This window comes from Chinchilla lanigera, unplaced genomic scaffold (assembly GCF_000276665.1).
Source record: "Chinchilla lanigera isolate Chin_1 unplaced genomic scaffold, ChiLan1.0 scaffold00034, whole genome shotgun sequence".
In the NCBI taxonomy this organism is placed as follows: domain Eukaryota; kingdom Metazoa; phylum Chordata; class Mammalia; order Rodentia; family Chinchillidae; genus Chinchilla; species Chinchilla lanigera.
Window position 1 is genome coordinate 12,766,326 of NW_004955435.1, and position 17,358 is coordinate 12,783,683.

A 17,358-nucleotide genomic window follows, 5' to 3' on the forward strand; every position below is an offset into this window, starting at 1 on the left:
AAAAAAAAAAGAAATTTAGAGAAGATCTAACACCACGCATTCTCAAATTCTTTAATGAAACCAATAGAGAAGCAATACTCCCAAATTCTTTCTCTGAAGGAAGCATTAGCCTGACACCAAAACCAGAGAAGGTCCCAACTAACAGAACTACAGGCCAATCTCTCTAATGAACATAGATACAAAAATCCTGAATAAAATACTGTCAAACAGAATGTAGCAAATAATCAAAAAGATTATATACCACAACCAAGGGAATTCATCCCAGGGATGTAGGAATGGTTCAACATACATAAATCAATAAATGTAATACACCATATTAATGGAGCCAAGGACAAAAATCGTATGATCATCTCAATAGATGCAGAAAAAGCTCTTGACAAAGTCCAGCACCCATTTACATTAAAAAACCCTACAGAAAATTGGAATAGATGGTCTTTATCTCAATCTGAGAAAAGCCATCTACGACAAACTAAGAGCCAACATCATACTCAATGGAAAAAAACTGAAAGCTTTCATTCTAAAAACAGGAACAAGACAAGGATGTATACTGTCTCTACTTTTATTCAACACAGTTCTGGAAACTTTAGCTACAGCAGTTAGACAAGAGAAAGAAATAGAAGGAATAGTGATAGGAAAGGAAGAAGTTAAACTACCATTATTTGCAGATGACATGATACTCTCCATAGAAGACACCAAAACTCCACTAAAGATCTGCCAGATTTAATAAGCAAATTCAGCAGCATAGCAGACACCAAGTCAACACTCAAAAATCAATAGCATTCCTGTACATGAATAAACAAATTCACTGAGAGAAATTAGGAAAACACCACCTTTCACAATAGCATAAAAAAAAAGAAATACCTAGGAATCAATCTAATGAAGGATGTAAAAGACCTCTACATTGAAAACTACAATACTCTGAAAAAGGAGATTGAAGAGGATATCAGAAAATACAAAGACATCCCTTGCTCTTGGGTAGGAAGAACCAGTATAGTGAAAAATGGCCATATTTCCAAAACTGTTTTACAGATTTAATGGAATTCCAATAAAAATTCCAATACTATATCTCACAGAAGTAGAGAAAATAATTCTAAAATTCATTTGAAAGCAGAAGAGACCTAGAATAGCAAAGGCCATTCTGGGCAACAAAGGCAAGGCAAGGAGAATCACAATCCCTGACTTGAAATTATACTATAAAGCTTCTGTGATAAAAACAGCATGTTGTTGGCAAAAAAAGACCCAAAAATCAATGGGACAGATTAGAAGGTGCAGAAATAACTCCGGATATACTCAGCCACCTTATCTTCAACAAAAGTGCCAAACACATTCCTTGGAAGAGGACAGCCTCTTTAATAAATGGTGATGGAAAAACTGGCCCTGCACATGCCAAAGATTAAAATTGGGCCAGTATCTTTCACCATGCAGTAAACAAAATCTGAAATGGATCAAAGATCTATACATTAAAACAAACATTAAATCTGCTGAAAGAATAGATAAAACTCTTAAAGACATTGGTATAGGCAAAGACTTTATGAAGAAAACCCCAATTGTATAGGAACTACCACAAAGAGTCAACAACTGGGATCTTGTCTTATGAAAAAGCTTTGCATAGCCAGAGAAATCACCAACAGAGTGAAGAGACAATGCACTGTCTCTTGTGAAAAAAAAAAAAAGCCTGCCGTTCCTCTGTCAGAGGATTACCTTCAAGAACATATTAAAAAAAAAAAAAAACAAAAAAACAGACTTCCCAGATTTAAAGACCCAATCCAAAAATGGGCATCTGAGATGAATACACACTTCTCAGAGGAAGAAATATAAACGGCAAATAAATATATGAAAAAATGTTCAACATCACTGGTCATTCTAGAGATGCAAATTAAAATAACACTGAGATTCCATCTCACCCCAGAAAGAATGGCTATCATCAAGAAATCAGTAACAAAGGGTTGTAAGGAAAAAGGAATCTTCTTCATTGTTGGTACGAGTGAAGACTGGTTCAACCACTGTGGAAATCAGTGTGGAGGTTCCTCAAAAAACTAGAATTACAGGTCCCATTTGACCTAGCTATTTGCTTTCTGGGTATATTCACGGAAGAATTAAAAACACTCTAGTACAGCGATATATGTGCACTCATGTTTATAGCACCATAACTTGTCATAGCTAGATCTTGGAAACAACCCAAATGCCCATCAATGGAGGAACGAGTAAAAAAGATGTAGTCTTTTTATAAAGTGGAGTAGTACTCAGCCATAAAGAAGAATAAACTGGAGACTTGTATAGGTAAATGGATGCAACTTGAGACCATACTCCTAAGTGAAATAAACCAGATGCACATTTGTGAACTCCGTGTTGTCTTTCAAGGGTGAGAAGTTGACAGAGTAAATAAGATCCAAAATGTACAATAAATATTGTAAAATGGGAAGAAACTATTCAAAAGGCAAGCGAAACTGGGATGAGAGAAAGGAGAAGGGAAAAGTAAAAAAAAAAAATACACACACACGCACATACACACAAAATATACACAAAACAGTTAAGATAGTTATACTACTAATTTCTCTTAGCTCACTGAAAAGAAAGGTTTGTGCTAATATTGTTTGGATGATTAAATGTCTATATCTTGTACTGAGTAATTTAAAGATAACAATATGTAATGCATTAACTATTGTTACCCTTCTATGATCTTGTTTTGAAATTGTTTTCTTTTAAAAAAAAACAAAAAAAGAAATAAGTATTTTAATAACAATTTTATGAATCAACCTGAATATCCATATCTTTCTAGTTTCCAAAAATAAATATAACTTCTGTGTATATTTGTGGCATAAATATGAATATGAATTTGCATGTTTATAATTCAAGACAGTAATGCTAAAATGCAAACGTAGGTGGAATAGAGCTTGTCTTGGTCCACTTGGGCTACAACTTAGACTAGGTGGTGTACAAACAGCAGATTTTTATTTCTCACAGTTCTAGAGGCCGGGAGAGCCAAGGTCAGGGCACCAGCAAATTTAGTGTCTGGTAAGTGCCCACTTCTTGGTTCACAAACTGGCAGTTTGTCACTGCGACCTTACAAGGCAGAAAGGCCAAGGGAGTTCTCTGGGTTCTCTTTTATAATGGGATGATGTCATTTATGAGGGTTCTGCTCTCATGTCATAATCACCTACCAAAGGCCTCACGAATACCCTCACACTGGATTTTACATATGAATTTAAGAGGGACTCAAACATTTGGTCTGTAGTATTCTATCCATGGTCTCACAAAACTCATGTCCTTCTCACATGTAAGATTCACTATGTTCTAACAGTCCCAAAAGTCTTAACTCATTCTAGTATCAATTCAAAAGTCTAAAATCCACAGTGTCACTTAAATATCATCTGAATCAGACATGATTGAGACTCAAGAAATGATTCTTCCTGAAGCAAACTCCTCTCTAGCCATGAACCTGTGAAAACAAACAAGCGATGGGCTTCCAAAATAAAATGATAAGCCAGGCATGGGACAGAGATTTCCATTTTAAAAGGGAGAAAAAGGGAAAGAAGAAAAGGGATCTCAAGAGAGTATAAACCACAAGGCAAATTCTATGAGACGTTAAGGCTCGAGCATAATCCTCATTGGTTTAATGTTCTGCCCTTCAGACCCACTTTGCCAGGCAAGGGCTGAGCACCCAAGATCTGGGAGGCCCTGCCCCCAAAAGTTTGGGTGGAAGTCACCTGGCCAATTGAAAGCAAGGTGATGCCTCTTCCCTCCATTTTGAAATGGAGGAGGCAGCCCTGCTCTCTGAATTACTTTGGGGACCATTCTTCTCTGTCTTGAAGAACACTACTATTCACAGTGGTCCTATCCCACCGAACTCGAGAAACACGGCAGCCTTCTCTCTCATCCCTTTCTGTCTTCTTTCTCTTAAGTTCAAACTGGTAGTCTTCCTGCTAGGTGGTTAAGTTGTGGCTTACACCCATACTAACCTGTTTATCAAATGGTCTCTTAACCACAACCACAAAACTAGTGTTCACAAGTTTTGTGAAATGGATAGACTGAGACTCTTAAATTCGGTATCTCTTTTGCTTAACAGTTCTGTCTTCAAGTAATTTTTCTTCTTGCATTTTACTAACAGGGGGAGTCAAGCTGCAACTTCAACACTCTGATTAAAAATCTCTTCAGCCCAATTTCCAATTTCTCTTTTTGCAGTACTGAGGGTTGCTCTGGACTCAGCAATGTCCTTAAACCTTTTTTATTTTATTGTGAGACAGGGTCTCACTAAATCACTAAGTTGTCCAGTCTGGGCTTAAACTTGTGATCTTTCTGCCTTAGTTTCTCAGAGGGCTGGGATTACAAGCATGCGCCACTATGCCTGATTTAAATTTCCTCTCCTCTTCTCCTTTCCTTTTCTTTTTCTCTTTTTCTCTCTCTCTCTCTTTCCTTCCTTCCCCGCTCCCTCCTCCCCCCCCTTTTTTTTGAGACAGGGTCTTGCTATGTAGTTCAGGCTGGTCTTGAACTTACTATGTAACTCAGGCTGGCATCAAACTCGTGGTGATTCTCCTGCCTCAGCCTCCCAGATGTTGGGATTACAGGCATGAACCACCATGCCAGTTTAAATTTCCAATTTCAACACTTGTAAATTCTACCTTCTAAGTAACACTACAACATGAACACAATTCAGCCAAGTTCTTTGCCACTTCGTAACACAGGTTTTTTCCGAGAATGTGTGCCCCATTTCTCAAACCTCATTATAATTATTGCCCATAGTTTTACTAACACACTGTCATGGATTACTTAGGTGTTCTTTAAGAGATGCTTTTTCTACAGCCTTTTTTTTTTTTCTGAGTCCTCAACAGAATTACCTTTAAAATTTCATTCATAGCAATCTATTCTTTTTCTAGCAAGTACTTCAAGACTCTTTCACAGTCTCTACCCATTCACTCTATCCCTATATTCTATTTTGTCATGATTAAGCCACTGTGAAGTGTAACACAAAAATAAAAAGCTTTGCAGTTTTCACTAACTGGGAAAGGTTATACAGCTGACCCTCATTATTCACCATTCTGTATTTATAAATTTGCCTACTAGCTTCAATTCATGTGTGACCTCAAAACCAATACCCATGGTGCTTTCACAGTGATTTGCGGACATTCACAAGGTAACAAAAAACCTGAGTCACCTAATGCATACATTCCCAGCTGAGATCAAATAAGGATGCCCTGTTTTCTTGTCTCAGCTTTTATGCTGTAAACAAGAATCCTTACCATGGCCTATTTAGTATCATATTTTCACATTTTTGCATTTTTTTTTACTGTTGATTTTGCTGTTTAAAATGGCCTCCATGTGTGGTGCTGACATGCTATCTAGTGTTTCTAAGCACAAGAGGACTTCGATATGCCTCACAGAGGAAATATTTTTGTTACACAGGCTTCATTTGGGCAAAGGGTATAGTGCTACTGGCCATGAGCTCACTTTTAACAAAGCAAATACATATAGAGAATACTGAATAGAATATATATATATTGTTTGAGTAGAAATATACACAAAACATGGTTATGTATTGATCTGCTGACAAATGTGCCCAGAGAGTTGCAGAAAACTAACCCTGTATTTTCCCTAGAAACAATGGTTCAGTATTCACCAATTCAGTCTTTATGGCAACTTTATAGTACATAACTATAGCAAACAAGGAGAAGCAAATGTATTGAGGTTTCCAGTTAAAAGGCCAATAAGGAGGACGGACCTCACTCAGATGTGCAGAGGAATCATGGGCCTGAAACACGTACCGGGTAAAAATAGCGGACTTTAAATTCACGTAAAACTGAATTCCCAATAGTTCAGTTTGTTTTCTCACTGTCTCACATCTTGTGTATTTATTTTAATATTTTGTTTTTTTCACCATTAGAAAAATGCATGCTTTCTGTAGAAATTTTGAAAATACAAGTAAAAAAATAAAGAGAATAGGATATACAAATACAAACCATGGAACTTTTAGTCAAAGGAATATGAGCATTTTATTTTTATTTTTATTTTTTTATAGTCTACTTATGGTGAACTAGTTTTAATAAAAATAATTACCATAATACTTGACATTTTATAGGATCTTGCTGTTTGTAAACTACTTTCACATATATGTGTTGTGATCAAAAATTGTGGTGAATGCTGACATTAAAAACTTTATTACAGTAAAAGACACATTACCATTAAATATGAGCATTTTAGATCCTCACATATTTTGCTTTGATTGACAAAACAGTCTGTAAATGTTGTATTAAAGGAAATCCGCCAATGTAACACATTTTAAAAAAACTTTTTTTTTTAAAAATCAGGGAAATATATTTTGTAAATGTAATTCATGCTAACCTTGTATCTGAAATAGGTAGTCATTGTAAATAATATACCACAGTGAAAAATGAACTGAGCACATCACTGTTGTCACACAGACGTCTGAAAAAGTTTTCTACACCAGCAATCTGCTTTACAACTGTAAGTTATCTTTATTTTGTTTTTTAAAAAATCTCAAGCAACATCCTAAAAAAAATTAAATTGACTATGGAATAAACTTTTCTGTGAAATCTCTTAGAGACTCCCTTGTTAGTTTTCAAAATTTGATTAACTCTTAACAGAGAATGAAAACCAGAAGTGACCCACCAATTTTGCAGTGATTAGGTGCAGAATTTTGGTGTAGAATAATGCTACATTTCTATCACTAAGTAGATCTTAACAATAAAAAGTCAGGGGGCTGGGGATTTAGCTCAGCGGCAAAGCGCCTGCCTGGCAAGCGCAAGGTCAGGAGTTCGGTCCCTGGTACCGGAGAAAAACCAAAGAAAAAAACCAAAAAACAAAAACAATAAAAAGTCAGATGCAGGAAACCATAAAACAAAAAGATAGAAAATATCTTTGACCTGCCAAGAATCAAATTATCACCTGAAATATAACTACTTAATCTTTTAAACTTCGTATTTTCAGATGAGAGACAAATATACTTTATAATCCATTATAGAAACTAATATTCCTTAACACAGAATTAAAATTAATACTGATACTCCAACACAATTCCTTTAATTGATGGTATGAATATATTCTCTCAATTTCATCTAATCATGAATGTCCTTGAGACTCTATTATCTCCTAAATCCTTCAACAACTGTTTTTCAGAACCTCAAACCAGGGTATTTCTTCTAACTCTGTATATGCAACAGAGACAACCTCCATCTGTCCCTGTAAACCTTCACACCTTACCACATATGGAAGGTGGCACATGATTAGGTATCTTTTATTTGTACCCTAAATAAACCTTTGATCATATAAGATTTAGTAGACAAAGGCAATCCAATAAGTGACATAGTCAATGCTCTAAAAAACAGAAGAGTCTACCAAGTGTATGTATATATGTATTTATGGTTTTCTGAGACAGGGGCTCACTAGTTTATGCTCGTTTTGAATCCACTACCTAGCCTGGGTTGGCCTTGAACTTATGGCCTCCTACTTCAGCATCCTAAGTGCTGGGATTATAGGTGTGCCACCAAGCTAGGCTAGGGCTTTTAAAAATTGTATTTATTTATTTTGGTGTTCAGAGTGGATTTAGCAGCTTTTGTTTTATTTGTAATTGGGTGAGAGGAGCATATGGAAGACCTCCCCTTTTCCATTTCTGAAGCAACAGGTGCCTATCGGCTGGTGTGTTAAAAAACATGAGTCATTTCAGCCAACCCAGCCCAGCTAAAGAAACAACAAGGCATGTTTATGGTCTCTGCCTAAACTCTGAAAGAGGGTACAAATCAGATTTCTCTTCACAGCAGGGAAGAGATAATATTCCAAGAGTCTGCGGTTAAAACAATACCGCTATGCAGCATGAAGAAAAATAACTTTGGGACATATATCAGAAACAAATAGGATTGCTCTCCAGTAAAGTGTGTTAGGAAAGAAGATTCTCAAAAGAACAAAGAGGGCTGGGGAAATAGAGTAGTGGCACAAGTGCCTGCCTGGCAAGTGCAAGGTCCCGAGTTCGACACCTGGTACCAACTCCCCCGTCAAAAAAATCCAAAAAAAAAAAAAAATCAAAAGAACAAAGAATGAAAAAGGGCTGAGTCAGATGGTAGTATTTAAACAGTAACAGTGACACTGGTTGTTTTGGTTTTGTTTGGTCTTAAGCACAATACTGAAGAGCAAAAGATGGGAAAAAAAGCTATGCAAACACTTTCACTCCTATGAGCCTGATTCAGGGAGTTAGGTGCAATTCCGTCCACATAACCAAAGAACAATGTACAGAATAAGTAAATTCGGAAGGCAAGTAAAAAACAAAAACAAAAAATGGCTTATGCATTAGGTATAGATTAGTCCACCTCAAGAAGGAGAAGAGTTCAATAAACTGCCTCCAAAACATGCAGATATCAAGGAGAGGAAGGTTTTCATTTGCTACTAAGAAAATTAACTGGAGGTGAGTATCCCTTATGGCAGAAATATTTTTGACAGTTATCACAGGAGCATTAGTTACGGTGAAAAAATTAGCTATAATATAACTGTCCAATGGAGTGATGATTAAGTGAATGATGTCAATCTAACAAAAACAAGAGGTTACTAGTAGAGGGTGGTAGGAGCACTGACTCGTCACAGTGGGTGTAGTGCGTGATATCAAGCATTAGTGACACTTGCATGTCGACTGGGTGGGGGTGTGGAAGCTATGGAGGAGTTTGGGGTTAGGCAATTACTTTTTACCAACTGGTACATCAGTGCCAGTACGTGATGGCTACGTGCCATCTGCGGCACTGGAAAGGCAGCAGCTAACAGCACCAAGCTCTCTTACTCCACGCTAAGACACTGCAGAACATTCAAGCAACAGTTCCGAGGTGGGCGTTACTTTCTTTTCTCTTTTCCTTCCTCCCTCTCTCCTTCCTTCCCTTCTCTCTGGCTTCAGTACTGGGGATTAGAATGAGAACCTTTACACAGAACTACAGCCCCAGCCCATTTTTAACTTTTTATTTTGAAATAGGAGGGTCTTGTTAGGTTGCTAAATTGCCCAGGGTGGGCTTAAAGTTGTAATCCTCCTGCCTGTCAGCCTTCCAGAGTGCTATGATAAGACTTGTGTCAGTAGGCCTGGCATTATTGTTCATTTATAGATAACAGAAAAGATCCAGAAGGTTAAATCACTTGCCCAAGTTCATTCTACTTGCAAATGACAATGCTGAGGTTCAATGCCATGCCTACTTGCCAAGACAGCTTGGCAACTTTTTGCTGTTCTATGTTTCTTCCCAAAACTATCCAGCCATATGATATAATATTAAAGGGTAACATCAATATAATAAAGTGTAAATAAACTAAGATTACACTACGCTGTAGGGTGAATTTTTTTCTTTCCTGTAGAATTTTCAAATGTTTTAAGGTATGATTGTATTGTTTTTATAAGATAAATTGGCAAAGAAAACTGCATCATGAGGAGAGATTTCGTAATAGCAAGGATTCTTAAATATCAGTTACTAAAATGTTACGAAGTTTCAAATACATTTTTCCTTCTAAAACAAGAGATTTCATATGTTTTAAATGATTTAGTTACTATTCTCATTGAATAAACAAAGCACCTATTATAGCCCTTTCTAGCATCAGGATTCTACAATACATTGTCAATTCCATATCAAACAAACAAAATATATTATCAGGTTAAAAATTATAGAGAAACCAAAGCATTAATTCACTCACTCAACATTTACTGTCTGCTTACTATGTGTCAGTCACTTGGCTAGATGCTGGGGAACCACAAGGCAGGCAACAGCCTTGCCTCCATGGAGCTTACAGCAATTCCAAGATGGCAGTTCTGTCTTGGCCTCAAGATAAATATAGTTTATTTTAAGTTAACAGCACTGTGTTGGAAGGCAGAGAGCTCTGGCTCAAGGCGTAGGAGTAGAAGTAAAGGATCATATCTATTTGAGAAGGGAAGATGGGATGATTCATTTCAGAGCTTCAGTACAGGTTCCCTCCCATATGGCCCAAGACCAACAGTCAAATAAAAAACCCTTAAAAGCTGGGCGTGGTGGTGGATATCTACAGTACCAGCACTCTGGAGGCTGAGGCAGGAGGACTGCAAGTTAGGGTTCCGCTGGGCAACTTAGTGACTTAGCAAGACCTTGTATCGAAATAAAAAATTGAATAGGCTCTGGATATAGTTCAGGATGAATAAATAAAAACCCTTATATACTAACATGACTCCCTGGAGGCACTCTGGCTCTGGGATAGCATTCACTATTTTGGGGATGTCATTATTTCTTTAGGTTTCTTGAAGCAAGGGGGATGGGCTAGACACAAAGATTGAAAAGACAACCAGTAATCTTGGGGAGTTAGCTGGCCTTAAGTCTTATTGTTAAGGAAAGAATCTACTTTTTAATGAAGCTGTGCCTCTGAGAAAACAACTCTAAAACATGGATATCACAGAAAACAGGTTCCCACTGCCATTACCAGTGTGATCATTAGTGAGTACTCTGGTTGGTCTGACCTGCTCCTTACCTAACAACAATCACCCGAGAATCTCCATCTATAGAGAAACAATCTGTCTAGACGTCAACATTTTACATAAATAATATGTGTTTGGATGGTGCAATTAAGATTTTAATTTCAGGGATATTTAAAAAAATTCTCTGTTCATAATAAGAGGCATAAAATCCATGTTATCTTGCTTCAAATTGTCTATGTAAATTAGCATGAACACCCATTCCCACAGACTCTTTCTTCATCTTCCTTGTTCTCCCCCTCAGTCAGGCTGACCCAATCTCCCTGGAAGTATGACCCTGCAGGCTGCTAAACAGACATTAAGAAGTGTGTTGACTGTGGCAGTTGGATGAAAATTTTAAGATCTTTTAAATCAACCACTAGACTCCACTATGTCCACAGAAGGGAGAGTGTACATTCCTAATGTATTAGTCAAAAATCTCTAACATTATCAGTGATCTCACCTTCGATATAACTTGGACTGTCCAAAGGTCATAATTACCAGTGGTACATGGAAGGTAGTCAAAACTAGAATAACCTGGAGGGAAATAAAAGCATTCTGTCAATAAGAAAGATACTCTAATGACACGTTGGCACATGATGAAATTAAACCACACCTGAAAGACAGATCACTCTGTAGCAGACTATATTGCAGTATATTTTTTTAAAAACAAGATCAGGACAAAATTTCTAGGACTTATTATAAGTCCAGATATCCTCAACTCACTTTGTTGGGATCATATCTCTTCCCTATACCTGAGGCAGTGCAACAGAGCTACTCAAATACACACTGGAATACAGGAAGGATTTAACTACTTCTGTATCCAAATTATTGCAAGATATTCTCAAGAACCACCTCTTTTATTTTTCTGCCTAGACAGGTTAAAATACCGTGGGTGTTCTCACAGAGGTCACTGTGTCACACGTATCTGTCCATCCTATTCTTCTTGCTGTTAGTTCTCCATGAAATTCATTTTATAAATAATTACTTGTTTATAAAAAGCATACAATAGAAAAAGATCTTGGTTTGATTAGTACTGGAGTCTAAGGAGCCTCAAAAAGCCATATAAGAAATCTCAGAGATACCAACTATCTTACCCAAATGGATAAGTTGTGAAAATTGGGGTAATAACCCAAATTTTAGAAGAAGTTGAAACAAGCTTAAAGAATTCTACTGGAAATTTAAAAACCAATTAAAATAAGAACTTGTTTTTCAAAACCAAAATGTATTTCTTTAAGCTTCTAATGTAGCTGTCATATGACTCAAAGCTATGATTACTGGAATATGAGGCTGCCTGTGACACGGCCCCTGCCCTTTTTCCAGCAGGTAACAGAACCAACCCCCGACTCAAGGTCTGAGATCCGTGTACCCTCAGTGTACCACCTTAGCAGAGTGCCACTGCACGCCAGGAGGGATAAGGAGCTGAGCACCTCCCTCCATTGCCCCAGTCCTGGCAGTACTTCCTTTTTAAATGGACAGGGATAGCAGAGTTAGACACCCAAGGGCCCAAGGGTGCCACAGTCCTTTAACACAACTGTGGGAAAGTACAGGAAAAATACAGTTAGGGGAAAAAATGGCAAGATGCGTAATGTGCCCTTTTCTGCTTCTACACCCAAGTTTTCCCAAGTACTGTGTCAGCACACAGCACTATTTCCCCTTTCTTCTGCTTGCTCGTTTTGATAGTATCCACATTTTGATACTAAGGAGCCACTAAAGATTAAAATAGTGTCTATCGTAGCTGGGTGTGGTGGCGTACACATGTAATGCCAGCACTCAGGAGGCTGAGGCAAGAGGATCATTGCAAATTCATGGTCAGCCTGAGCTATATAGTAAGTTCAAGTAATTCACACCCTGAATTACATAGTGAGACCCTGACTCAACAAACAAACAAACAAACAAACATACATGTCTAACTTCCTATTATGCAAGAAGGTGGTCAAAAGATATTCCCACTTTTAAAGCAAAACCAACCAACTACAACTTCCTGAAAGTCTGTCCTGCAAACAACATGCATTTGCTCCAGCTGAGGTGGAAAACTGTTTTGGAAAGTAAGGAGATTTAGTGCTCCACCCCCAATCTCCATCTTCTTACTAGACTGAAATAAATATTACTTACGCCAGTGCGATCTCCAACCCAGGATAAGGATACTGAGCCACTGAGATCATCGAACACATGCTATAAAAGGAAGAACAAATGAAATTCATTTAGAAATGTCATCCACTCGCCTACAATTTTTGACTTCCTCATATAATGCAGAATTTTATCACTGTTGAGAATAATTAAACTTATAATTATAAGGGAACACAGGTCCCCAGAACAAAGTCTGACAGAAACAAGATTTAATTACTCAACTGAATCACAGATAACTTAAAAAGTTTAAACTCTCTCTCACACCAAGTAAGCCAAGTAGATGAGTTTTCTTCGCTGTACCAGATGGGGAGATGGGATAATCTAATTGCTTTCTCCAACATGACCAAATATAAAGATAGAGCAAAATACTCTTAGGATGCTTTAAAACAAGAGATCAGGCCCCACAGTGACAGACATAATTATAACCCAACCAGCATAATTTAAATTTTCCCAGGCAGCTTTTCACAGTACAGCTGAGTAGTTACTAGCTAGAGTCCTTTTGCTTCCAGACTAACTCAGCAAAAGGACAAGAAACAGAAGCAAGAAAGCGAACAGCCTCAATTTATCTTTTTATTCAATAATAACAGTATAAAATAATAATAACCAACTTTATTAAAACTGGTGGGAGAGGAGAGCAAAAATGGGAAAGCTGGTATATTCAAAATATAATAGTCATCTTGAAATACAGCTACTATAATAATTTTTATAGCAGGATGCGGTGGTGCACGCCTATATCCCAGCACTTGGGAGGCTGAGGCAGGAGGATCCTATCAGTTTGAGGTCAGCCTGGGCTATGCAGTGTGTTCAGGGCCAATTTAAACTACATAGTGAGACACTGTCTAAAAAAACCCAAAAACCAAAAAACAAACAAAAATCCTCCCAAACCCAAAACTGCTACAGTGTTGTTTTTTTCCCAAATGCTTTCTTCTTGTATTTGTAAAATACATATTCATTACAAACAACGTAGACAATTATAAAGAAGTATAATAAAAAATGAAATCATTCATAAACCTACCACAGGTATTTCAGGTTAATATTGAATAATCTTTTAGTTTATATCATTTTTTATTAAAGAATAAAAATTACAAGGTAAGTATTACCTACCTTGACTTGATAAAAAATTCTAGCCATACCTAAATTATATACAATTACAATGTCTATAAAAAAGCAAAGGTCCTTCCCTTTTTTCCTGACACATGCTAAGTTAACTGCTCAGTTAATAATTTAGTACAAGACAGGCATGGTGGCGCATGCCTGTAATCCCAGCACTTGGGAGGCTGAGGCAGGAGGATCATTGCACATTTGAGACCAGCCTGGGCTACAAAGTGAGCTCAAGGCCAGCCTGAACTGCACAGCAAGACCCTGTCTCAAAAAGACATTAAAAAAAAAAAATGTTTAGTACAGTACATATTTCTATTAAATGTGGTGACTATGCTTTTTTCTGAAGAAGACATAGCTTAAGTTCTTAAAAAAAATTAAACATATCCTGCCAGACCAAATATGAAAAAGTCATTATAAGCAGAGGATGCTAACTTTATATTTCTCAGTACTCCCTGTGCCTACCACAGGGATACTTTGCATACTCAATAAGCATTTGTTGAAAATGATTATAATATATCCTTCCCAAACCACAAATTCAGTCTCAAAATAGAACATGCTTAAATGGTGGTATGCCAGCTACTTCGGTCACTCAAGCCACCAGTCCTCACAGAAAATGCTAAAGAGACAGAACTCAAAACATGCAGTTTTGCTTATTTTCTAATTTTTTCTTGTGGTCCTCGGAACTCACCTATGCTATTTCCCCCCTAAATGGAAAGTACTTTTGTGGTAAAAAGACCTGTACAACCTCTGTAAGTTTTAAGTTAGTGCCTCACACAGTGCTTGCTCAGTAAAGGCCGGTTAACTCTCAAACACTCAGGCAGAACTTCTTGCAGCCTCTGCCAGACAGAAGGGCTATTCATACATGGAGCGGGGCCAAGCATCTGAGAAAAAGTAGGGCTGCTAGAGACGCTTGGAACAAGAAGCTTACAAACTAACACAGTAGTGTGTCTTGTAAAATACAGTATTTCGCACAAAGCAAGACCACATGTTCTCTGGAGCGAGGAGAGTGTCTGAAATTACATCAATGAGTGCCTTGAGGAGGAGCAGGACTATCCAGAGCTACTACAAGCTCCAGACAGACCACATGTACTAGCAGTCATCTAAACATAGGTTATTTTTCCAAGGAAGGTTTTGATCACAGCAACTAACCAGAATAAATGAAAAATTCCATCAACTATAGCTCTGGACTTCTTAGTTGTCACGATCAGGCTACAATACAGTTGGTACAGAACCAATTAGGACCTGCACCCTTGACTTTCCAGGCGATGCTCTACACAGCTGACCCTCTCGGTGCACACGAGCATTTCCCACATTTTCCTACTGCTCAATCACAGAGCAAGGATCACTGGACCTCACTGGCTACCTTTGGCTTCACCTACACAATGAAATGATAATTGACCTCATTCATCACCCAAAGAATTCCTTTGGAAATACTGTCCAGTTTTATTACCTGTAATTGAGGTTTTCTGCTACCTTTAACCTCCTGTCCCTCCCACCATTAACCAATTCACATTTGGTTTTGAGAATATACAAACTGAAAAGTTCACCTACTAAACAAATGTAACTGATGTGTTATATTTCAGTCTTTAACATGCTTACACTTCCAAAGTAAATGGGAAAATGAAATCAGGTCTAACAGCATGAGCAGCACTCAAAGGGGAAGAAAAGATCATATGAAAGGAGATGAATTCTGGAGAGATGGAGGACCAACAGTATAGCTCAGTGGTGGCGAACCTATGGCACACATGCCGCAGCGGGCTATTTGTTATCAGCGAAAGCTCTAAAAGGTCTGCCATCACGGATACAGATCAATGCTACCTTGATGGTGGGAGAAGGAACACAGATGGCCGAGAAAGGCTGGTTGACGCGCTCATGGTTAGTGACAGAACTCACTTCTGTTAGCAAAGGCCGTCAATTCTAACATCTGATTATTTACCACATTTAGCACAGTGTATACTTGTCACTCTACATTGTAATGGCATTTTTGATATTTAAAATCTGTTACTTATTAATTATGACGAGAATCCTACCTGTTCTCCCACTTATCTGGCACAGGGACGTGAGGCTACACATTTCAGCAACTAGCATATAGCGCACCACAGGTAGGCAGTCAGCAAATACTAAATCTATTTTTTAAAGAGTTACTGGTGAAGCTCTACAAAGGAGGATGATGAAATAAAAAACTAAGACCTGAATTACTAATTTCTTAATTATAGAAATGACTATAAAATGTAAAAGTTCTACTCTGGGAAAACTTCTGCTTCTGGTCAAGGAGGAGTAATGGGATAAGCACTAAACTCCCATCTGAAATAACTAAAAAAACAAAATATACGAAACAACCATTTTCAAGAACTGGACATCGGGCAATGAAAAATGATGATCTCTGAAAAACAGGAAATGAACAGTGAGGGTCCTACAACTGCCCCTAGTTTTCTACATGGAGGGAATTCCCAGGCCACAGTGCAATTACCAGTGTACAGAAGCCAACGTCAGAGACCACAGGGTAAAGGACTACAGAGGGGAGCGCTACAGAGGAAGAGTGGAGATCTGTAGAGGGCATAGCATGGTTGAACTGTCCTCCAAGGGTTCATGTATTGGAAATCTAAGCCTCAAAGTCATAGGATAATGGTATTTGCAGATGGGTCTTTTGAAAGTATTGAGGCTAAGATAAGGTCTTGAGGTTAGCATTAGTGGCTTTATAAAAGGAGGAAGAGATGCTCAGAGGCAACCACCTGTAATCCCAGTACTCTGAGAGGCTGAGGCAGGAAGATCATAAATTCAAACCCAGCTTGGGGAATTTAACCAGACTACCTCAAAATAATGGGCTGGGGATACAGTTCAGAGCTAAGAGCCTAGGTTCAATCCCTAGTCTCTCTCTCTCTCTCTCTCTCTCTCTCTCTCTCACACACACACACACACACAAACGCACACATACACACACAGACAGAGGAGGAGGAAGAAGGGGAGGATGAGGGAGAGGAGGAACAGGAGGAATAGAAGGAGGAAGAGCAGGCGGGGAAAGCCGCCAGCTAACACACTTGCTCTATCCTACCACGTGATACTCTCAGCCATGTTATGACACTGAAGAAGGCCTCACCAGATCCCTGGGTCAGACCTCAGGAGCTCTGGGACTTCTCAGTCTCTAGAACTGTGATCTACATCTAAATCAACCTTCATTTTTTATAAATTACCTACTCTGTGGTATTCAGTTATAAGAACTGAGAACTGGCTAAAATGACAAGTAGGGGCCCTCCCTAATCATTGAGCTAAGTCTTCTACTGGGTACTGATCTGCATATGCATGTGAGGCCAGGAAAGAATCACGGACTAGAGAAAACAATATCTGGATCTTATACATGGACCAGCACTAATTCCTGTTCCCAATAACCACAGCAGAAAAAATTTATAAGTGAGTATTCAGAAAAGTTTACCTTAGTAGTGGAGAAAAATTAACCGTAGAATAAATGTTGTACTGGTCCTGCCTTAAAAAGCTTAAAAACAAGACCAAAAAAGGATCAAACTTATCTCCGAGGAACCTATTTCCAAGTAAAAATAGCTGTAAGAATACAAAAATAACTTGTATTCAACAAAATAAAATCCACAATATGCAACATTAAATCAAAAATAGGCATCCAGGGCTGGGGATTTAGCTCAGTGGCAAAGCACCTGCCTGGCAAG

General features: G+C 38.0%; 1 protein-coding gene across 2 annotated transcripts in view; it reads right to left on the reverse strand.

Annotated features, from left to right (window-relative positions):
• Sort1 (sortilin 1) overlaps positions 1–17,358 on the reverse strand; it is a gene marked incomplete in the record, with an annotated part of 93,329 nt that overhangs the window by 40,374 nt on the left and 35,597 nt on the right. For both annotated transcript variants that reach the window (XM_013516444.1, XM_013516443.1), the window contains 2 exon segments: positions 10,914–10,987; positions 12,566–12,625. In XM_013516444.1, coding sequence (XP_013371898.1) covers positions 10,914–10,987; positions 12,566–12,625 — 134 coding nt within the window.